Source organism: Rhipicephalus sanguineus, chromosome 6 (assembly GCF_013339695.2).
Source record: "Rhipicephalus sanguineus isolate Rsan-2018 chromosome 6, BIME_Rsan_1.4, whole genome shotgun sequence".
NCBI classification, from domain to species: domain Eukaryota; kingdom Metazoa; phylum Arthropoda; class Arachnida; order Ixodida; family Ixodidae; genus Rhipicephalus; species Rhipicephalus sanguineus.
In genome coordinates, this window is record NC_051181.1 from 37604326 (window position 1) to 37628156 (window position 23831).

The following is a 23831-nucleotide window of genomic DNA, read 5'->3' on the forward strand; positions in this document are numbered from 1 at the left end:
TTGACAGTCATTTCCATCAGTGTTACGAAGCCATGAACTGAGGCATGCAGGCCTTTAGCTTAACGTCAACAAGTGCCAGTTTGGAGCTGGCACATATTCCATACTTGGCCACCTTGTCTCAAAACTCGGTGTCCATCCAGGTCTGGAGAAACTGTGCTGTTGCTGAAACCTTGACGCGTACTACAATGAGAGCACTTCACAGCCTCATAAGCCTGTGCTCCTACTTTCTCCACTTTGTGAAGAACTTTGTTTCCATAATTGGGCCACTGGTGGTGCTGCTCACACGTGATGGACATCTCTGATTATTCGATTACTGTTGTGTGGTGTGGTTTTTGCAAATTTACGCCATCTCCCGACCTCACTGCTTATTCTACATCACTTCCACCGTACTGCTCTCACCGAGGCATGCATGAATGCCAGTGAGAGTGGACTTTGTGCCGCACTTGCCCAAAGAAAGCCTGGATTTTCCGAGTTTGTAGTTGCATATGCGAGTTTTGACCTCACCAAGGTGGAGTGTAAATACTCGTTTGCCGAAAATAAACTTTTGGCAATTGTTTTGGGCATTATAAAAATTTTGTCCTTATGTGCATGGCCATCCGTTTGATGTCGTTACCAGCCATCATACACTTTGCTGAGTGTTTCCATTGAAGGACTGTGTGTGTCATCTTGCACGCTGGGTACTATGCTTACAGGAACTTGCTATTCGCATCATTTACCATTACTGCCACACTCTCTAGGTCAGGCGCTGCATCCTATACCCTTCATTTGTTTTTTTAACAGCACAGCTGTTTAAGCTGCCGTAATGTGTATGCCGTAGCACGATTCATAAACGGGTATGTGCCACAGAAATTGGTTAAGTCCCACAATTCACCACTGGTTCACTAAAAAAAAGAAGGCGATATTTAGCCTAGCACTGGGGAACGGGAAAGGCAACAGCGGCTGCGAGAAACTATCATCATCATAAACGGGGCATATGCCACAGAAATTGGGTAAATCCCACTGCTCACCACTGGTGCACAAAGAAATGAAGAAAGCTATCGTAATCAAAGGGGTATGCGGAAAGAAGCCAAGCCAAAGAGTGAACTCGACAAGCTGCCAGCCCAATCTACCGACAACCTAGCCACAACAAACTTCTGCCTAGCTACAACTAGAATAAGCAGCCCGTAGATCTATGAGAGGTGCGACCACTGGGTTTGAGCGCGAGTTTCTGTCTCTGGAGTTTGGACGTCCGTGTCGTGTCTGTGACTGTGTGTGGTTTAGCTCGAACCTCTCTGCACTGAGAATCAACATAGAAACAACCTAGCGTCACCTAGCAACGACCTAGAAGCAACCTAGAAACAACCCTCATCACCTAGCTAAGGCCTAGAAACAACCTAGAAGCAACCAGATTAGTCTTCAGAGTCGTCCAGTTTTGCTGTTTCAAGGCTTGCGCGGATTAGTGCTTAGTGCAAGTTTCGCCAATATTTTTTACCTAGTTTTGGTTTTATATTCAAGAACAACTTTTGGAACATTTCCCACTGTTCATTTATTTCGAATTGGCTTTAAGCCCGGCACGCTATTGCAGAACTGGCTTCCCCCACTTTCTTTTTACATTCCGGGGGACTGACAAAACCAAGAACACAAGCATGCCAATACCGATGCACTTTCCCACCCTTTCTGACGTTTCCCCTCTTTTCCTTACTCAAACTTCGTTTGCCAACACTATTGTCACTGATATGCCTTCGGGACAGCACAAGGATCAATGTTCGTGGTGACTTCCCACGAAGGCTCTGGTTGTTGCCATGTTGTACTGCAGTAACTATCAGTTAGGTGGCAAAAAATGGCTTCTTGTCCAATTTCGTCATTTTCACTCTGACTTGTGCACATACTTCCATACAGACTCTAAAAATGCACATGCTTGCATTTTGAAAACTTACAATAGATTTGGCCAGAAATTCTACTGGCATAGAATGTGTACATAAGTTTTCAAGTTAATTTGTTTCTGCACTGAGTGTCATTGGCGGAAAATAACTTGTCATACGCCACGACCATTAAAATTTTGCCGCGCCCTGCTTGCCCATTTGATATAATTGGCATAGACCAGGGTGCCCCCCTAAATTTTTCAGGGCCAAACATTTTAACAGCGAAGCTGTTTAAGCTAGCCGTGATTTGTGCAGCCTGCAGATATGTGCAATGTGGCCTACGTGGGAACTATCATCATTATAAACGGGTATGTGCCACAGAAATTGGGTAAATCCCACTACTCACCACTGGTCCACTACAAATGAAGAAGAAAACGATCGTCATCATTTGGGTATGTGCCACTGTGCGGCCTATCAGAAAACTGTCGTTATCATAAACGGGTATGTGCCACAGGAATTGGTAGGTGGTGCTACCGGTACAACCACCTAGGCGTAGCCCCAGGCCAAACCTAGCTAATACCAAGGTAAACCTAGTGACACCAAGTTTAACCTTGACATAGGCAAGTTCAACATAGCTACTACCAAGGTCAACCTTGATGTAGCCAAGGAGGTTTAAAAAAAACTTCTGGAGTGGAGGTCCCATATATGCGCCCACGCGAGCGGGTGAAGCCTGGGAAACCGGTTGGCAGCCATTTTGCTCCGGGCAAGAGGCAGCGCAGCTTGAGCAAGGACAGCGTAATTGTGAGCTTCCGCGGGGGCGTTTCAGCGTGAGAACTGGATAGTTAGTGTCACTTATTTGGCCGAATTTTTTTGTTGTCCTGCAGGATTGAAGAAGGCAGCTTTTTCCACCATAATACATGGGCTGAAGCGTGCCTGATAACACGTAGAATTCGCTTCCAGCATTCCCGAAATGAAGCACATGGAGGAGTTAAGAAGTGGTACATAAAATTTTATTCACCCCCGGCTTTTACACAATTTCAAAAGAAAAAAGAAGAATATACAATGTGGTTTATACGTGAACCGATAAAGCAACAAATCCAAAATAACTTCAAAATGCATCATAATGCACACAATCACGAAACTAACCGTATGAAACACGCGTCCTTAAAAACTAAACACAGCAAAAGAAAAGATACAAAAGCAAACTAGTTGACCAGTTTGCTGCTGCTCTGGCTTACGCATAATGCAGACAATCACGAAACTAACCATATGAAACACGCACCCTTAAAAAGTAAACACAGCAAAAGAAGAGATACGAAAGCAGATTAATTGACTAGCTTGCTGCAGCTCTTGTTTACACTCGTCTATAATTTTTTTCAAAATAACAGTCCTTAATTGTCAGCCGTGTTCTTACTCCGCTCTGGGAGTTTTAAATGCGAGGCATTTCTTAGCGAACCTTTGGCACATTCAGTGTTTTTATCTACGAATCTATCTACCTAGCCACCTACGCCGAGGTGCTCTCATGATCGCCTCCTTTACTTGGTGCAGACCAAAATCGGCATGGGAGGGTAAGAGGATTGGATGGATATGGCTGTCGCATCATGACATGAATAACGGGAAAATTCTGTCGCGTAGGTCGCCAAACCCTTTCCTCCAGACACGTGTGGCACATAGCCGTTTACCACTGGCCGTGGTGTACGGGTATGCGCCACATGTGATTGACAGTTTATATCTACCCGGGAACCACGAGAACAGGCATTGGTACTTTAAATGCGAGAGCGTTAAGAAAAACCGACATCGGCAGCGTTGACCCGACGAATGGAAAGAATAAATATTAAGATCACAGCAGGAATCTAACCCAAGCATTCTGCGTGGCAATCAAGTATTCTACCACAAAGGCACGTCGGGTATATAGACTGGTTCGGAAAAACAGCCTATGCAGGCGTAATGTCTGTGCAACGTCAAGTGTGGTTGTGGTGCTGGCTATCTAATTTTGCAAGAAAGCAATGCACAATACTTATGTACTCCTACGATACAGGAGTCATATCAGATTAACGTCTGCGGTTCCAGTGTTGGCTCCGCTTTTATAGTAGTGTAATAAACATTACATTTATATTCCTATGTTTCAGCACGCTATATGGAAGCATTGCTCGACCCAGAGGAATACATTAACGAAAGTTACGTATGATATCCACATGGTTGCACCATAATGTGCACTTAGTTTCGATAATACTGACGTGTGTGTTCTAACGTGAGGGCTGACGTTACGTTGCACCTCAAAGTTACCGTTTAAACGCCAGTGTTGACGTGCCTGGTAAGCCCACGATGTGCACAGAGCTACTACACTTACAAAAACACGTTGATCCACCTCGTAACGCTTGGCTCAAAGCCATAAAATACAGCATAGCAGTACTTGCTGACTGCTTCGCATGAAACAGATTCCCACAACGCGTGGGATCTGCCGAATTTTCTTCCGGTTGATTTCTTTTGAAATGTGGTGAAGCCTGATTTTACAGCGAAAGCTTTTATCAGATCACAACAGCTGTGGGATGGTTATCCGCTGCCGCCGCCGGTGTCCGTAACTACTATCGTGCGAAATAAGAAAAACGAAATAAATAAAAATAAACAGGCTCATATGGGATTTAAACCCGGGTCCTCTCTATGGCAGTCGAGTATTCTACCACAGAGCCACGCTAGTGACTGGAACCCCTTTGCAAAAACATCCTTACAGGCGTCATGTCGGGCAAGGAATTGTGTTAAATGTGTAATATAGCGTGTCAGAAGAGTAAAATAACGACCAGGCGTCACATAATGCTAATTGCGCAACGAGTGACCGGATCGTTAATTGCTTCAAATCCATTACAAAAGGCTCAGCCATAATAGACCCTTTTCATAATTGTAAAGCTAGCTTTCCTGCCATGCAGTTTGCCCAAGTAATGGCGGCTAGTCACTTACTGCAAACAGCGTGTTCTAGCGCATTTTGCTTACGCTATGACGTGGAAAATGTAGACTCGGCTCTCTTGACATAAATACGCATAATAGACAAGCCTCAGCACGTGCAACTAGGACCTCGTCTCCACTCTAAGCAAGAGAGGTGCCGCCATTACTTGTTCAAATATGCAGCGCAGAGAAGCACACTTGCGGATTATGAAAAGGGTCTATTCTTCATCCAGGAACCACAGGCAGCATCAACAAAGTTCACATAATGCCTTACAGATGTGTAGCGGCACCTCGCTTATCCGCAGAAAGACGAATAATGGCATAGTGATTGCTTCCGTACTTCACAAAAATTATGATTTGCGTCGTAGTGGTTACCTTGAAAGTGTACTTGTATTAGTTTCCCCAAGAGAGTTTAGAACGGGCTCTAGAAAGGCCGCTCTTTCAGCTTTCGCTGTGACTGTGCTGCGCGCAGGCCCGGCGTTTTTTATATACAGCTTGGTAAACTTCGACAAATTGTAAATGTGGTTATCGAGTAGATCGCAGTCCAACAAGTGAGACATCCACAACACTCGCTTGTCACCAAAGCAGCGGAGAAATTCGCCATCTGTGGAACTTCCGCGCGGGCTCAAGCGACGACCGACACGTTTTCTGCCTGGAGCAATATGGCGGTCGTCGGCTTCAGCGGCGGCTCGCCGCCTCCACTCCAGAAGTTTTTTTTTTTAACCTCCTTGGATGTAGCCAAGCTCAACCTAGCAACACCAAGCTTAACCTTGACATAGTCAAGTTCTACAGAGTTCAACCTAGCTACAACCAAGTTCTTCCTAGCTACGACTAGAATAAGCAGCCCGTAGATATATGAGAGGTGTGAATGCTGGGTTTCAGCACGAGGTTCTGTCTCTGGAGTTTGGACGTCTGTGTCGTGTCTGTGACTGTCTGTGGTTTAACTCGAACCGTTATGCGCTGGGAATCATCGCAGAAACAACCTAGAATCACCTAGCTAAAGCCTAGAAATTACCTATAAGCACCCTAGAAACAACCTGCATCACCTACATAAGGCCTAGAAATAACCTAGAAGCAACCAGATTAGTCTTCAGATTTCGTCCAGTTTCGCTGCTTCAAGCCTTGGACAGCTTAGTGCAAGCTTTGCCAATTCTTTTATAAAGGGGGGGGGGGGAGCTATTAAGTTTGGGATTATGAAGTTCAAACTTCAAACACATCCACATTTCATTTCTGGCATCTATGACGCACATATAAAACAGAAGCTAGGGTGCTGGTGTTCAAGCGCTGTAACTGGAGTTTGCGATCTTTGAAACCCCAAGGTGACCTTTTCAGACTCCTTTTACATAAACGGCCGGTGGGAAACAAGGCTCGCTGGCATTGCGTGCGTACTATTGCTACTTATTATTGGTTTCTCAGGCACGCATTTCAAAGGGGTCAATTGGTAATGTTGGTGATCTTTCGAAAGCAGTAGGTGGTGAACCAGAGTGTTGGGCAGTGAAGTGGGAGTGATGAGTGGCATTTCCACTGCGGCCCACCGTGGGGAGAATCCTGCTATAGACCTATATTTATTTTTGTGCACCCCTGTGGCCAATTGGTGGATTATTGTGGATGAGTGAAACCAGTTGATTTCGGCATATCTCAATCAATATGCTGATACCACCGCTCTGCTAGCCGCTGCACTCATGATGTCACCCTGTTGATCTTGCTCAGCTTCTTTCATTGTCATAGCATACCATGTGAGCTGCTTAGTGACTGAGGGTCACTAAGGTGACCGAGGTAGTACGCCGTTTGTGCACATTGTGTCCGAACATATTAATTGGGACTTAATTTGACATTTCACAGCGCAAGGAACAAGGATGACAATGAAAGACACACACAGTGCTGAACTTACAACTGGCTTTATTTTCCTGCATACAGCAATATATATGTGCTTCTCCATGCTTTCTAATAAAGCCAGTTGTAAGTTAAGCATTTTGTGTGTCTTTCATTGTCATCTTCGTTCCTTGCGCTGTGAAACGTCGAATTATGCTGCACCAACTAGCCCTACGCTCAACCTTAGTGGGACTTAGTGCTTCTTTTCATGACATATGCTTATAACACAGCCACGAAAGCAATTACAGTGTTTCTTCTTCCTCACTCCTCTTTTTGTCTAGTTTGTGTATCTTGTGTGTTTTGCGCTTCAGAGTACCATCATGGATCTTCTTCCTATTATGCGGATGTGAGCCCACCTTCACGCTTGGTACACTTCTGTACTGCCTCAATTCATCTGAGTACTGCCCAATCTCAGAACTCGATTAATCAGTCAAAGAGCATCACCAGCTCGATTGCTCATTGGCATCCTTGACACAAGGTCCCCCAAAATAGTGACTTGACCTGCCAAAATCTGCCCACACCTTTTCTGTTGGCTCGTTCATGTGGCTTGCAATTTCATGTTGGACCCTGTCCTCTCCTAGAAGTTTGCAGCTCAATGTAGTGGTCCATATAGAATTGTTGAATGCATGTTGCCGGTCATTACTTCATCTAGCCAGTGACTGATCCCATTGATATATGCTGTCACGGTCATGATGCAGCCTGGGTCAGCTGCTTAAAGCCTTGCCTCAAAGCTGTTGTTGTTGACTCAACCTGAGTCACCAGGATTGCACCTCTTCACTGCTGGTGCCAAAGTATTGAGCAAGAGCGATAGCATATGATAGGTGCAGAAGAAGACGAAGACCATCTGCCCAGCAAGCGTGAGACAGCAACTGATGCTCTTGGGCCTATCCTGCTTCATATAGTCCTACTTCCCAGATATCATAGCCTCTTTATAAAGTATAACTGAAAATGTTCAGTGGTGGGATTTAATTATGGTTTTCTGCTACTAAAGCCCAATGCTGTCACCACTATGCCAGAGGTACATGCTGCATCGTGCGGTGTAAAACACCTTTAAGTAGGTTACCTCATGAATGCAAGCGTGTTCAGACTCTTGGCACATTTTCAAAAATATTGGTGGTCTTCCTCGTGCAGCACATTGTGCACATTGAGAGGCTTGGTACATTTTCACAGTGCTGATGGTTTGCCTTTGGTTTCATCCCGTGCATACGGTTCGAAGTGTGAGGCCTGCACTGCCCCTGTTGATGCTTTTGATCACTATTATAGTCTAGAGTTGCTCATACCCCAGCATAGTGTTAGTACATTTTTCCTGTGTCTATGCTAAATTGACTCCGACTTTTTAAATTCGGAATATTTCTAAATGCCCTCCATGGGAGCTATCGCATAAGCTGGTGGGGAGAATGTAAATTGTGCTCCATAGCTATCTGAAGATCCAAGGTTTTTCACATGGTCACTAATCTTTATTGCAAATTTAAAATCATAACACATGACAGAGCTGGTCTGGCAGGAACCGATAATAATAATTCTATAAAATGTATATTATCTCATACATGCACAGTGGTGGCTGTTTGGGGTTTGTTTGCATTACCGCGGTTTCAGAAAGCATTCCAGTCTCTGCATGGCTACATTTTTTTTTTATATTTGGGGAGAACTTTTGCTGGCCTATCTTGATTATATCTTGTGCAAAGACAAAAAAGTGTACTTGTACTTTAATCAATTAAGTAGTTGCTCATGAATGCCAAGGGGTCTTTTTCTTGACAGGTTCTTAGGGACAATGTGAAGGCACGCCGAGAAGTGGACCTGCACTGGCGAGCCAGCAACTGCAAGCATATTGTGAACCTCGTGGATGTCTACGAAAATGTTTATGGTGGCAACCGGTGTCTTCTAGTTGTCATGGAGTGGTATGTATTACATTCAACCTCCCATTGCACATATAGGATAGCTTCTATTGCTGGTAAATAAAACAATGTAGAATAGCCTCCAGAGAACCTTTTTTTCTACCAATTGATGCGTTCAGAAGCGTAGCGGTAGTGCATAATAAGCGAACCATTTATGTAACTGAAGCTCTCGCCAAGCTGTGACAATTGAGGCAACTTTCAACCATGCGGAGAGGCAGTGATGCGCAGAAGAGCTGAATTAACTCATTTATTCGAAGCTCTGGAGGTACAGGACTGGGAGACGCCCTGTGCGTCGTACCCAGCGAAGTGAAGCGAGTGTCCCATCTGCGCGGTAGATCATGCGTCTCTGACATTTGAGCCACCTGAGCTACAAGCATCGCCCTCTCCACATACCGAGTCAGTGACGCATGACATCTGTAAGGCATCTTGGAGGTGGGGTGCTTTTGCTTGTCGTCTTGGGTCGAAGGGGGCGCTTAACGAGGACTGCAATGCGTGACTCTCGACATGAGAGTTTATACGCATTAAATTTTTTAAAATGTTTTACTTCATCACAGTTGCTTTCACTTCATGCAGAGTTCCATCATTTTTACCTTGTCAATCATTCACACTCACATTGTTTAAAGTAATTGCAACTACTTGATCGCGACTTGTTGCCTGTTCTAAATAGGGCGGTGCCCACGCTGTATAATGTACAGAAATGCTAGTGTGGCACAACCTAATGAAGGCAATAAACAATGAAGCCAAGGAAAGCATGGGGGACATTACTTGTAGTTTCTTAGTGTAGCGTAGTAATCATGACATCAATTGAAGTGAATTAAAGTGGACGAAAAATGCTAGCATAGTTTCATCTCATTCCTCATTATTTGTAGTCTGTGCTAGGATGGATTAATTAAGGTAACCCCTCTGCTGTCTACAATTGATTTTGTGCATTATTAGTACAAATAATATCTTGTTTTGATTACAGGCACACTGATGCATCCGTAACAGTATGCCTTAAATTATGTTCCTCAATTTCAGAAAATATGCATTTTTTGCATGAAATACAGAAATCAGCTTGAACGAAAGGAGGGGAATTTTTTTAGGGGCTCGTTTATATGTTAGGCACAGCCAAATGAATCGAACAGACAGTTAGGCCCGGGAAAGCATAGAGAACATTAATTGTTATCTTTAACTGTAGTGTACAAAACATTGTCATTGTACACCAAATCACCAGCCAAATTCAAGACGCTAATACACCAAATCGCCTTCACTTGTGGTAGCAACACGTTTTCATGAATCATCCAATAAGTTTGAGTGCTTCATCCCACAAAGGCTTCACCATACTCTATTTGATTAATTAGTACTGTGCATCCATAGGTTCGCAGGCATCGTGTTGAGTTTTGGTCCTTGAAATTCCAAACCATGATTGAGGCATTGAGAGCATAAATACAGGCAGTGCCACCATCCACTGATGTTCTTGTACTCTTCAGGTCAATAACAGCAACTACACCAGATCCTCACAACTTCTAACAAAATTTGTCTGTCTTGCTGTGTCGCATTGGTGCAAAGTAGTAAGAGACTTGATAGGTATGCTAGCAGTGTCTTTCTGTGTGATTGAGCAGTTGAGTCATTTGCTTTCGTGTATCTTTTGTCAGTTTCACTGGCAGTTCCGGAGGCTAATTGAAGTTTTTATGGCAGTTGTCGTTGCCGGAACCATGCAATGCTTTCCAAGTGGTCCACAAACTGTATTGCTTATCTAAAGCCAGGATGACAGCTGTATAGAGGTTAAGTGATGTACTAAGACGCGTGCAATGGCATATATAAAGTTTTCTTTGCATAAATGAAAGTGTCCACTGCAAAAAGCTTCACCATGCCCATAGGAGTGTCGAATAATGCCTTCAATGTGAAGCATTCATTGTTGGAAACCAGTTCCCAGAATGTCTCAGCCGGGTTCTGGCATCATTCTTGCAGACATGTGCAGCAAAGCAGTGGTGATGGTTGGTTGCTGTACCAATCTGCCAAGATTTGCACTGGTAACCTGAAGATGCTATTACTGGGTGGGAGGTTGACCTGCACAGATGAGCTAATGTACCTGTGCTTTTTTAATGAGTCATCCGAAATGTTGTGATAGTGTTGTGATGCTGTGGTGATGTTTATATGTACGTATGTGGTAGGCCTTCCACAAAACATTGGTGTTGTACAAACTGGCTGTGCAGAGTAGCTAAAAAATATGGTAGCTCTCAAGGTGTATGGTGACCACCAAAATTATGTGGCAATGTCACACTGCGATGAAACTAGATTAACCCAGAAACCTCACAACTCAGTCTCCGCTTTCTTCTTCTTTCTTGCTGATCTGCGGTATTCAGGCTGTGCATCCTCTAAACAGATATTTGTTTTCTCATGTACATATTGCTAATTAAGAGTCGACCCTCGTGCGCAAACCTACCTTTATTTGCTAACTTTAATTTTATTTGTCCTCATTTTTGTCAGTGTTGTTTTTGTCATGTAAGCAGAGGAATCCTTGTGTTAGTTAACATTAGGAAGAAATGTGCAAAAGAAGAGCACACGCCTTTTTATTCATCAAAATTTTGCACTAGCAGCGCACAAGGCAGCAATGAACAGAGCTGTAGGACTTGTTCATGGCTGGGTCTACAATTTTACGCTAGAGTTTTTCATTGTTTCCGAGGGATAACAGTTGCGTACTGGATCGCTACAGTTGCTCCTATGCCTGCCTTAAAATTTTTGTCTCATAGAACTCACCAGGGCTCAGTGGCTGGGAATTTTCAAAAGAGTATTTGTCAATCCTGTGGCCATAATAAATGGCAAACTGAGAACGCTAACCAGGCTTATATGCAGTGTTACTGTCTGGGCTTGCCCTGTGCACTTCTTAGTGTTGCTTGCTAATTAAAAAAAAATGTTTGCTTGTCTTTTGTAGCATGGAAGGAGGAGAGTTGTTCCAAAGGATTCAAGAACGAGCTGAGGGTGCCTTCACGGAACGAGGCAAGTAGCATCTGTACTCTTCAAAAATGTTCGCTTTGCTTTACCTAACTGGAGTTCACTTTAAATTTCTTGTAGCATTCAAAGGGGGTTTCTAGGAAGAAAATTTGCAGGACAGCCTAATCTGATGGGTAGAATAGAAGCCAGAATGGAGTTTTGAAATACGCATCTACTATGTCACCTTGTATTACTCAGCTTTCATTTGGCTCCTGACATTGCACTGTCTATTTCTCTTGTGTTCACTACAAGCCCTCACTGTGTTTCTGAGCATAAGCAAAGCACTGGATTTCCGTGCATAAGCAGCACAGGCCTAATTTTTGAGACCTGTACTGTTTAAAAGCTTGGACCCATGCCGACCAGGGCCTCTGCCTACATGATAGTTCTCACAGGCTCGGTTCTGTGACTGTATGACCACACCTGCTGGACGAACTCTGTGTACAAGCACCATCCTATTCTTGTTTAGGCTGTTTTCAGACATTACAGTAAAACTGCAGTGGCATTGAAACATTTTGAAATTAAAGAGTGTGAAAGGGCCAACAGTGGTGAAGGCTGACGTAAATGATTTATTTGAAGTGGTACCAAAGGAAAATATTAGGTCGACATAAATACCGTTCCAGGAACCTCACAATGCTTTTTTCATGCCAAGAAAGTGGTTAAATTTAAGAGAGAATCACTTTTCAAGGGTCCGCTTGAAGGATCCAAATCACCATCTTCTGAACAAAAGAGAATGTTGTTACGTACCCCATCACTGCCCTTTGCTGCCCAAAAGGTGGCAATACTGTGTCTTGCCTAAAATGCGCCTAAAATGCAAAAGTGTGGCCAGCAAGGGAGGCAATAATATCACGTGGGCGTGGCATTTTCTTTTACTTGCAGTTATAGTGAGTTTTGCGATTGAGAAAAGACACCGAAGGACTGAATATTAATGAAACTGGTGAAATATGAGTGCACGGGCGGCAAAACTTGTCAACCACCTGCATCGCCTACGTCACCATCAAGTATTCGGTGGCTGTGATGTGTTTCAGGTTCCCGCTGTTAAATTCTGGCACTCTCAGTGCCCAATAGCAGTGCCTTCGGGACTGGAAACTGTAAAATGAAATTGTCACAGGGATGTGTGCGTTTAATCACCTAGGCTATCACCAAAGGGACATTCTCTCCAAGGATTGAATAGAAATGCAAAGCTAGGATTTTATTCTATCTTACAGTGCATTGCAATATTTTCTTTTATGAGTTGTTTAGTACGAGTGATGGAACAATTTTGACTATGCACTACTCTCTTGGGCCTGTACTAAAATGTCTTCTGGAGTTGCATGGAGAACTTCAAGTGCTAGATTTAGCTTGAGATACAGAGAGGTAAGCACATATATTGTGCTCCAGGTCAAGAGCCTACATATAGGTGAAGTCTTCCTGCTCCAGAATATTTCCATGTTTGTCATGAGCTTTCATTGGAGGGATTCCTTGCCTCCAGTAGTGGAATTGGATAAAATGTGCAGAAAACATGTCCTGTGGTGCCTGTTGAATGTGGGAGCTGGCCCACAACTGTTGCTGTGTTTGGATCAGTATTGGAGCAGCAAGGCCTTCTAAGGAGGCCTTGGGCCTGTACTATTGAGCCTGGCCTCTACTGTATATGATGCGGGTTGTCAGAAGAGGAAATGTTAGCTTCCTCTTGGAATGGAGCTGTGCCCAACCTTGTTTTCAACGGTTGAAATAAACACACAGTAGCAAGATAACCGGATGTGGCCAGGTTGTATGTTTTTGCCACGAGGTGTTTGCAGAGGACATCCGTTCGTTGAGTGGATCTGGCTCATTTTAATTCAAATGGGACCGTGATTTGACTAATTTTTTATTCAGAACTAAATGTATTGTCACATGCTATAGAATCCCAAGAGGTCCCCCACCCCCAAAAGATAACCCACCTCAGTTTTTGGCACGCTTTTCTAGTTTTCCAAAAACACTGGCGGATGACCCACCCTTGACCCTAGCATCATCCCTTTTGGCGATAACGTCCTCCGCAGAAACGAGGTTGGCTAGCGTGGGAGATAACAGAACATTTGTTGCTCGCTCCTTCAAGCGGCTGGGTATATCAACTGCCCTCGATGGATCAGAAGACTGAGAGCTTCATGAGCACTTTGCTTTGGCGGTCCCCCCTTCTATTGCCCTGCCAACCACGTCAAACTCTGTGCACAAACAGGTTGTTGACTGTTTGTTTGACAGTGAAAGCGACTGTTCATTCGACGGGTTTGAAGACGAATGCCTTCAGTGCTAATAAACTCATTTTCATTCTTTAGCTGCTATACAATTTTCACGTTGTTTTTTACTGCACAGTGAAAGTTAGCCCACCTCATATTTTCACTCAATTTTCACTATATTTTAGGTAGACTATCTCGGGACTTTACGGTAGTAGCGGTGGTACATAAAAAAGCAGCCAGCAGAAGTGTAAGGCAGCGACTAAGAGAGATCTTTATTGAGCGACGAAGTCGTGCCAATGAGAAGAAAACTACAAAGCAAGCCACACAGTGGTGGATAGACAGCCAAAAAGAGACTCCACCCCACAGCTGACGGCCCCTGATTGATTCCACAAAAAAAATTGACTTGCACGCCCTCTTCGTCCACTTGCATGTTTGTCATCGGCCTTGGGATCGGCACCTGTGTAGAACTTGTTCCAATGTGCCCCGTCTATCTGACAATAAGGAAGCGCCATACAAAGAGGATAGATAACAGAACGTGCGAGCAGGCAGCGAAGATAAGTGGTTTGTAGTGACACGTGTGGCAATATTGAGTGGGCATATCAACAGAGGATTGACCAATTTTGATAAGAAATATTTTAATATGAAAGGAATGTATGTGTGCTTCATGTTCATATAAAATGTTTCAGTTTGTGTATCTGGTTCATTTTGAAAAAAAAAAGGAAAGGGATCTCGTATGGAATCACCGTGACCTTGGCATTGTCAATTTCTGGCTCGTCCTGCATCATCTTTGTTATCATAGTTTATTTTATGCTGTTTTTAACTACGAAATAGTACCTGCTATGTTGACACTTTTCATTTAAATATCCCCCGTGATGTTTAAAATTAATAATACGCTCACTAAGCCAAACAAGTCGAGGAAGATATTAACGAAAGTGGTAATTTTGCAGTCTACTTGTAGGAAATTCTTAAACTAGAAGCTTTGAGATAAGTGCTTTCAAAGGTCCTTCAGACATGCATAAAAAATGTGCGGTTGTTAGATTTATTCTTAGTATACTGCCGGAATGCAGCTTGTGTTAACAAGCCCCAGGTTCATCTTGCACACCTTACTCTTGATGCACAGAAAGCCTGACTTGACTCCTCCCCTTGCTGGCTCAGCAGGCAACACTGGAGGGGGGGGGGGGGGTATTTTCTCTCCCCCCTCCCCACCCCTCATCTTGGGCGAATGGGAAACCAACACATTTGGGTGTCATCCTCCGAAGCTGTTCCAAGTACATGATATTGTTACGGGTAGCTTAGTAACTATTTATTAAATCGTTAAAACAGCGCAGGGTGGACAAGATGGCGTCAGTCCAGCAACAACCAGAGAAGCGACGTCGTCTTCCTCGTCTTTCATGCAGCCACGCTGCGGCGGATGTATGGTATCATAACCCCCCGGCGGTAGAAGCACCGTCTCGGTGCTTAATCTACACAGATGTGGTCGAGGGAGGGTAATAAGGCTTGAGCCTAAACACGTGAACGACGTCGCTCGTAGCTGATGATGACGTTGTTGGATCGTCTGGGACGATCTCATACGTAACGTCAGTGATTTGGCGAACGACACGGTATGGTCCAGTGTACCGTGACAGGAGTTTCTCAGAAAGCCCCACACGCCGAGTGGGAGACCAGAGGAGCACAAGAGAACCCGGAGAAAAGTGCACGTCTCTATCACGACAATCATAGAGCTGTCTTTGGTGCTCCTGCGAGGCCTCGAGGCGATTACGGGCGAATTGGCGCGCGTGGTTGGCGCGGGCGATGGCTTCGGCGGCATATTCGGTGGCGGAGGGCAGCAAGATGTCCAAGGGTAGTGCGGGTTCTCGTCCGTATAGGAGATAGAATGGTGAATAGCCGGCAGTGTCGTGACGCGAGGAATTGTAGGCGAACGTCACATATGGCAAATGAATGTCCCAGTCCTGGTGATCAGCCTCAACGTATTTCGCGAGCATGTTGGTTATGGTCCTGTTGAGGCGCTCCGTGAGGCTGTTCGTCTGTGGATGGTACGAAGTCGTAAACTTGTGTTTGGTATTGCAAGACCGCAGGATTTCGTCAATGACAGCTGAGAGAAAGGTGCGGCCACGGTCAGTGAGAAGTTGGCGAGGGGCTCCGTGCACTAAAATTATGTCGTACAACAGAAAGTCCGCAACGTTGGTAGCGCAACTCGTCGGAAGCGCTCGTGTGATAGCGTACCGCGTCGCGTAGTCTGTGGCGACAGCAATCCATTTATTTCTGGAGCTGGAGAATGGGAAAGGACCAAGCAGGTCGAGACCAACTCGAAAAAAAGGTTCAGCGGGAACGTCGATCGGCTGAAGGCATCCAGCTGGAAGGGCAGACGGCCTTTTGCGGCGCTGGCAGGGCTCACAAGCGGCGACATAGCGTCGAAGAGAACGGGCAAGTCCAGGCCAAAAAAAACGACGACGTACACGGTCGTATGTGCGGGAAACGCCCAAGTGGCCCGCCAAGGGAGCGTCATGAAGTTGGTGCAGGACAGTTGAACGCAGGTGGGCTGGTATGACGAGGAGTAAGTCGGAGCCGAGTGGATCGAGGTTGCGGCGGTATAGGATCCCGTCTTTGACGAGATACATTCGTAGAGGCGCGTCGCGAGGCGTTGACTCAAGTTGGTCAATAATGGCTCGTAAAGAAGGATCCTTGCGTTGCTCTTCGCCAATATTGAGCAGCTGCGACACAGAAAAAGCGTCTGCGATGGTGTCAGTATCGGTTGCTTCCTCCACAGGGTAGCGGGATAAACAATGCGTATCCTGATGCAATCGCCCTGTTTTATACGTTACAGAGAACGTGTATTCTTGCAGGCGTAGAGCCCAGCGAGCGAGTCGTCCTGTGGGATCCTTGAGTGAGGCTAGCCAGCAGAGCGCGTGATGGTCGGTGACGACACGGAATGGGCGAAACTTGGCGACTGCCCACACAAGAGCGAGGCACTCGCGCTCCGTAATTGAATAGTTGCGCTCGGCGGGAGAGAGCAGTCGGCTTGCATAGGCTATAACACGGTCGTGTCCACGTTGGTGTTGCAATAACATTGCTCCTATGCCATGCCCACTGGCGTCTGTGCGGACCTCGGTTGAAGCTGATGGGTCGAAGTGGGCCAAGACTGGCGGCGTGGTAAGCAGGGTCGTAAGTTGGGAAAAAGATGAGGCTTGATCAGGGCCCCAGTAAAACGGGGCGTCTTTCTTCAAGAGGTCTCTGAGGGGGCGTGCAATGGTCGCAAAGTCCTTAACAAAGCGCCGGAAATAGGAGCACAGCCCCACAAAGCTGCGAACATCCTTTGGGGACTTCGGAACAGGAAAGTTTATAACGGCGCGAATTTTCTCTGGATCTGGGCGCACGCCTGTGGCATCGACGAGGTGGCCAAGCACGGTGATTTGACGACGAGCAAAGTGGCACTTAGAGGAGTTCAGTTGAAGTCCGGCTCTACGGAAAACGTCAAGAATTGCCTCTAAACGAGTGAGATGTGAGTCGAATGTGGGTGAAAAAACAATAACGTCGAGATAACACAAGCAGGTGGACCATTTGAACCCTTGGAGCAATGAGTTCATCATTCTTTCAAAGGTGGCCGGCGCATTACAGAGACTGAAGGGCATCACCTTGAACTGATAAAGACCATCAGGAGTGACAAATGCGGTCTTCTCGCGGTCCATGTCATCGACGGCTATCTGCCAGTAGCCAGACCGAAGGTCGATAGTTGAAAAATAAGTAGCACCATATAGGCAGTCTAGGGCGTCGTCGATGCGGGGCAAAGGGTAAACATCTTTTTTGGTAATCTTGTTGAGGTGCCGATAATCTACACAAAAGCGCCATGTTCCATCCTTCTTTTTGACAAGGACGACGGGAGAAGCCCAGGGGCTGCACGAGGGTTCGATAATGTCTTTCGTGAGCATCTTCTCGACTTCCTGTTGTATTGCTGTACGCTCCAACGCGGAAACACGATATGGACGCCTGTGAATCGGATTCGCATCGCCAGTATTGATGCGATGCGTAACGATGATCATTTGTTTTAAGGATGTACTGGCAAAATCAAAAATATCGCGATAGCGCTCCAGAACGTGGCAAAGAGCTGCAGCTTGATCAGACGTGAGGTCTGATGAAACCATCCGTTCAATGTCGACGCCCGAGGATGGTGATGAAGTTGAACCTTGGGCTGAGCTGCAGCAATCGTCCACTCTGAAGGGCTCGACATGGTGGTCCTGAAGAGCGGTAATTTGGGCGAGGGAGATACCCTGTGGAAGAACTTGTGCAGTCAGTGCGAAATTGACAAGAGGAAGGCAGGTGCGGTTTCCAGTAATTGTCAGAATTGTGTGTGGAACAGCGACGCCACGCGTAAGCATCACGGCAGGAATCGGTGCAACCATGTAATCGCCGTCAGGTACAGGTGGCGTGGAGGATAAGTCGACGTGTATAACGGAATTAGGCGGGAGGCGTATGAAATCCATGCAGCTGAGACGACTTTGAGGTGGGTCGGTCGAATCGGAAAGGAGAGGCAAATCAAGGTGAAGAGAGCTGGCTGAACAGTCTATGAGGGCAGAGTGAGTGGCTAGGAAATCCATACCGAGATTGAGTTCATGAGGGCAATGTTCGATAACGGCAAAGAGAACGACAGCGCTTCTATCTTAAATAGTGACCCGGGCAGAGCACATGCCAAGGCACCTCCACCAATAATGTTATGGGTAGCTTAGTAACTATTTATTAAATCGTTAAAACAGCGTAGGGTGGACAAGATGGCGTCAGTCCAGCAACAACCAGAGAAGCGACGTCGTCTTCCTCGTCTTTCATGCAGCCACTCTGCGGCGGCTGTATGGTATCAACATATTCAAAGAAACTGGCTGCGATTCACACATTGCAACATGTAGTGTTAACAGTACAAAAGTGAGTGGGGTAAATTATGGAAATTAGTAAAATATCATTTTGATTTTTTTGCAAAAAATGTATGCTTTGGAAAGCAGTTGGGCTACAGAAGTAAATAATGCTACATGCCATGGGTGATCTCAAAGTTTGCGTAGATGGTAAAAAGAAACGCCCTGTACATTGACACATGTGCTTACAATACCATTGTAGAATGATTTGCCCAAGTAAGCGAGCAGTTTGTAAACAGCTTATCTGGCGCAACACAGCAATGACATTGCTAAAATGTGTGTTAGGAGTTTGGTTGATGCGGGGCAAGAAATGTGTGTCGTGACAGCCTAAAAGCAGAAATTAGGCTGGCCTTTATTGACGAGTAATAAACGAGTTCAACAAGTTGGAGGAAAAAGGCACTTGGGAATTAAGGGAGCAAGCAGTAAGAAAAGGTGATGTAAAACGACCGCAAAAGTGAAAGAGAATGAAGTGTGGGCAAAAAATTACCGATTATTACGATACTCCTTAATGCAAAATTTGAGTGCAGCTCTGTGAGTGTCTTCTGCGTTGCCAGACAATCTACATCCCAACAGCATGAATTGTGTGCATTTCTGCATGGTTAATATACTCATTAAAATTACCGAACACTGCGATAACAATGATTGTCGTGTAAACATTTAATGTTGCTTTGTCCATTTTGGACGCTATGCAGTGCCGGTGAGAAGTGAAAGGTGGACACGATGTGCAAACATACTTTAGCACCAGCAGTGTCTCTTCATCTAAGGGTTTCAATTAGAAGTATGTTATGCTCGTGTTCCGATAGCCATTGTTGCGAAGCACATAAAAAAGTCAATAATTACATCAAGTCCAGATATGATTGCAGAAAGCAAAAAGTCACAGTTTCGCCGCAACGGCGAAGCAATGAATGCGATAGCAACAATTTGTAATGTAACGTGAAGAACGGAAAGCAGCTCTAAATTTCCAGCGCATCGCTCAAGGGCAAAGGACTCACGAAAAGAACACACACAGGACGAGCGTGAACTATCATGCGTCACAGCGCGACACTTGAAGCGTACTGCACAAACATAAAGCAGGACGCACGAAACGAACGAACAGGTACACACAGGACGAGCGCGAACTAACTGTCACAATTGTTGCTTATTTCTGTTTGAACAGCGCGCTCCTTTCGGAAACGTGGCCGCTGCAGCGAGTGAAGTGACCTTCGTACGCTCTGTGACTTCAGCACAGACATCGCGGGGAAAGCACAAGACATACAACCCCTCGCTCCACCCACCTCCTTCTTTCCTCGAGATAAGCGCACAATGGCGACCACGCCCTGTAGGGCAAAGAGCAACGGCGTTACCCGGCAGCTACTACCGCGCGAGCAGACAGTGGAAGCGCAAGGTTCTCCCTGCGCAAATATTAGAAGCGAGTGAGCTGGCCGACGCCTTTAAAGGGGCCCTGCAACACTTTTTGAGCATGCTCAAAAAGCGCTGCCGATTGGTAGTCGAGGCTCCCGAGAACACGCGAGCCAAATATTATAGCAATGCGCACGGCCTGGAATTTACAATAAATTCTCAAAGTCAGCTGAAAATCGCTCCCTCTTCTCTCGACAAATGATGTATTAGTCTGCAAAATATGACGCGATTGTCGGCAGTTCCATCATTGGCTGATGTTATAATCACGATAACACCCTCATTATTACTTTCGTTGTTAATTTTGAGTTCTATAAGTAGATAATATGTATGTTTATATTCTGTTATCACGTTAAAAACACCGAACAAACATTAATCATAGCACTTCCAGTCTCACCGACAGCTCGTCTGCTCGTAGTTGCGTGGTTCCGTTTTCTTCACCATGCGCAGTGCCGAAAACGTGAATATTTCTGTGCTTTTGACCATCGCCGGTTGCCGCTGAGTGTGGCAGCCGTTCGAGTGTTGCCTCGTCAGCTGGGAACTGCATCGTCGGCACGTTCTCACGACCAACCTAGGCAGGCGTGCAGCATTTCTCCGATGACAACGCTGGCGTCCGGTGATGGCGGCGGTTCGGGGTCGTCTGCCAGTGCCATCTTAAGAGGCGGTGTATCGGAGTATGGGTCGAAACCCATCTCGGCTGTCATTCGTTCCAAACGCGCGCGCAGGTTTGCTTCCATGGTTGGCAGAGCGATGAAAACACTACGGCAGTTCGAGGTGCACACCCAACATTACCAAACCGATGCACAGTTTTCAAGCACGCGCGGGCTCCGCTCCTCCGCTCGACGAGGACACGCGAGCCGACCGGAAGTTGCCCCACAGACCACGTGGTTGCGCCCAGACGTCAGAGAGAAAAAACTGAAGAAAGAAATTCCGCCAGCGCTCTTGGGCGGAGCCTCGCATTTCCGCGCTCCCTCCCTCCACTCCCTGCCTAGCTTTCCGCGCACTAGCGGCGTTGAGTAGAGGGAGAAAGCTGCGGAACGTGATTTCTATAATTTGGTAACACCACTTAGACTTGACGGATCCGAAAAATTTTTGACGCACATGACTCGTAAAGAGTCATACGTCAATAATGAGACTATTCCATTGTCACTCAGAAAGGTGTAGCAGGGCCCCTTTAAGTGCACCCGTCGCGCTCTCCACGCCATCTCGCTGGTAATGAAGAAACGCTTATAAGCGCCTGCCTTCTCTGAGTACTGTGGTAAAGGGTGTGTATATAACGCTCGCCGTTAGCTACCTGAAGGATCTGCCATTGGTGGCGTAGTGGTTAGCGCCACGCACTGCGGACTGAGAGGTCGCTGGTTTGATTCCGCGCTTCGGAAGATTTTTTCAGAATTATTTTTCTTTGGGACTTTTATATATATATATATATATATATATATATATATATATACTTATACATATACGCAGCATGACGGCGGCGACGGCGACAGCAAAAATCAGCCGAGACTGCCCATATAATAGCTATCGCAATAATAAAAAGGAGAGAGTCAGGTATTCCCTGTGTGCAATCCTTATTGCACAGGCCAAAGAAAGTAGGGATGTAAATATGGTGTTACTATTTTTTGAAGGACTGCCAATAAGCTAGGGAAGATATGCACCTCTTTGCAGGGATAGAATTAGTGAGTAAAAAATAAAAGGCAGTCATACATTTCTTTCTTAAGACACCCTAATAATTTTACAGATGGCTATACTGATGTGGTATATAATGTTGCTTTCAGATGCAACCACTTCTACTTAGACAAGAAAGGCCGTAGTGTAATCAGAGATTGATTGAGCTTACAAGTTGTTAACCAAAGGATTGCGGTCTGATCTTTTGTTGCATTGTTATGGTTCAATGAAAACTCGGTTCTACTATACAGGCCGAACAATGGAGAAACGCGTCTGATGGTTGAGGCCTGGCATGTCGACAGGAGTGGAAGTGCATGTATGAGCTAGTCTTCGACTAACTTTCACAGAGAAGAAATGCCTAAACAGTTATCTCTTACAGTTATGTGCCAGATTGACAGGTGGTGCTGCCATTCCTGGACGTGCGCAGATAAGTTTTGTGTCTACCTTCTTCTCCACCACAGTGTGCCCATTTGGATGATAGTCGGCATTTGTGTTGTCTCGTTCTCTTCTCTTGGGCCAGTATCAGCACATCCTGGCTTCATTCATGGGGAATCCCCATTAACTAGCTCAACTTTCTCTCGTTATGAACATCACTTGTTAGTCCAACCACCTGCCTGTCTCTGTGGTCTAGTTCTTCCTTTGGTTTTCCCTTTCTGCTGGCATTCTTTTAGTTTTAGAATAATGCAGGAAGAAGCACTTTCTGCGTGCTTCTCTGTACTTTCCACCTGCCTCTATCGTATTGTCAGTAGATTTCATTGCATCCAGTTGTGTTTCCTGCAGTGACCTGCACTTTAACAGTCAAAAACTGTTGCTTATTTGATGTTATTTAATTGTTGTCATAGACCCGAGCAATCTGCAGCACAGACTCTTACCAGAGGCTGCTGCTGCATTTATTGCATATAGAGCATGTGCTTGGGTTCAGGAGCACGGATGAGGTGTAAATGCCACGTACCTATGTTTGCATCTTTATTTTTATTACCTCAATACATGCTGTGTCTGTAATCACCTCATCTCTTAAGTTGTATATAATACGCAGTTATATAGTGACTGATTTTTAGGCCACCTTACAGCCATGTGGTAATTTGTTGTTCGTGGCGCTTATTGGTCCTTATCCCAAAACATGCCACCAGGTCAACATCAATGCGATCAGGGGCGAAAGTGCATCTGCCAGAGGCTTGTTGTGGGAGGTGTCATGTTACATGAACAAGGCACTGCCTCAATGTCACATTGCGCTGGAAACAAAATTTCGACTGGCAGTTTTCTTGCGGTAAAGGTCGTGGCAGTACCCCCGATTCAGACAAGTGTGCTGTTATTAACATAAATCGTAATTTGTGAGCACATGAAGTAACAGTAGCTGAAGCAGCAGCTAGATTATGAGAGGTATGCGTCTTGTAGAGAAATGGCATTTCTTATTTTGCCCGTGTCGGTCAAATGCTCCGTGTTTCCGCTTGTGTTTCTTATCACACTCCGTGTAAAAGCTTTAATAGGGGTCGGTCATGGGATAAGAAGTTCAGTGCCCCCCCCCCCCTTTTTTTTTGTCTTCTTTTGGTCACTTGTTTTGAGTTGTGCTAATTCAAGAAAACACACGAGTCTCTTAGGAGGAAATGTTTACAGTTAAAGCGTATTTGTTGTCCTGGTCGAGGAACGGAGCAACGTTTTCTCAGAGGCTTTGTCAGCCGAGCTAGCCAGGAGGCTATCAAACGACAAGGCAAAACCAGTTTCGAAACACACTGCTATGTTCATAAATGGTGCATCGCACCATAGATGTGCGGTACATGTGACTAGACGTGACTAGATGTGCTGTAGACATGCAGTAGACGTAACTTTCCTTCCTTTCCTGTTTTCTACATCAGAGGCCGCGGAGATCATTCGAGACATCTGCAAAGCTGTCGCCCATCTTCATCGCATGGACATTGCTCACAGGGACTTGAAGGCAAGTTTCTACACGCATTTTGCACGTTTTTATTCTCTGATCTTACTTCAGTGGAGGTAAACTCACTCCTGTGCATTTGTTTACAGCCGGAGAACCTGCTCTACTCCAAGCCTGATGACAGTGCAGTCCTTAAACTAACAGACTTTGGCTTTGCCAAGGAAACTACGCATTTCAACACTTTACAAACACCGTGCTACACACCATATTATGTCGGTGAGTTCACACGC

The 23831-nt window shown here is 45.5% G+C and overlaps 1 protein-coding gene across 2 annotated transcripts in view; it reads left to right on the forward strand.

Moving 5' to 3' along the window:
- Positions 1-23831, forward strand: part of LOC119395715 (MAP kinase-activated protein kinase 2) — a 48327-nt gene that overhangs the window by 6959 nt on the left and 17537 nt on the right. For both annotated transcript variants that reach the window (XM_037662726.2, XM_037662725.2), the window contains exons 2-5: positions 8412-8551; positions 11463-11527; positions 23525-23604; positions 23691-23817. In XM_037662726.2, the coding sequence (XP_037518654.1) occupies positions 8412-8551; positions 11463-11527; positions 23525-23604; positions 23691-23817 (412 nt within the window). The remainder of the gene's footprint in view (positions 1-8411; positions 8552-11462; positions 11528-23524; positions 23605-23690; positions 23818-23831) is intronic.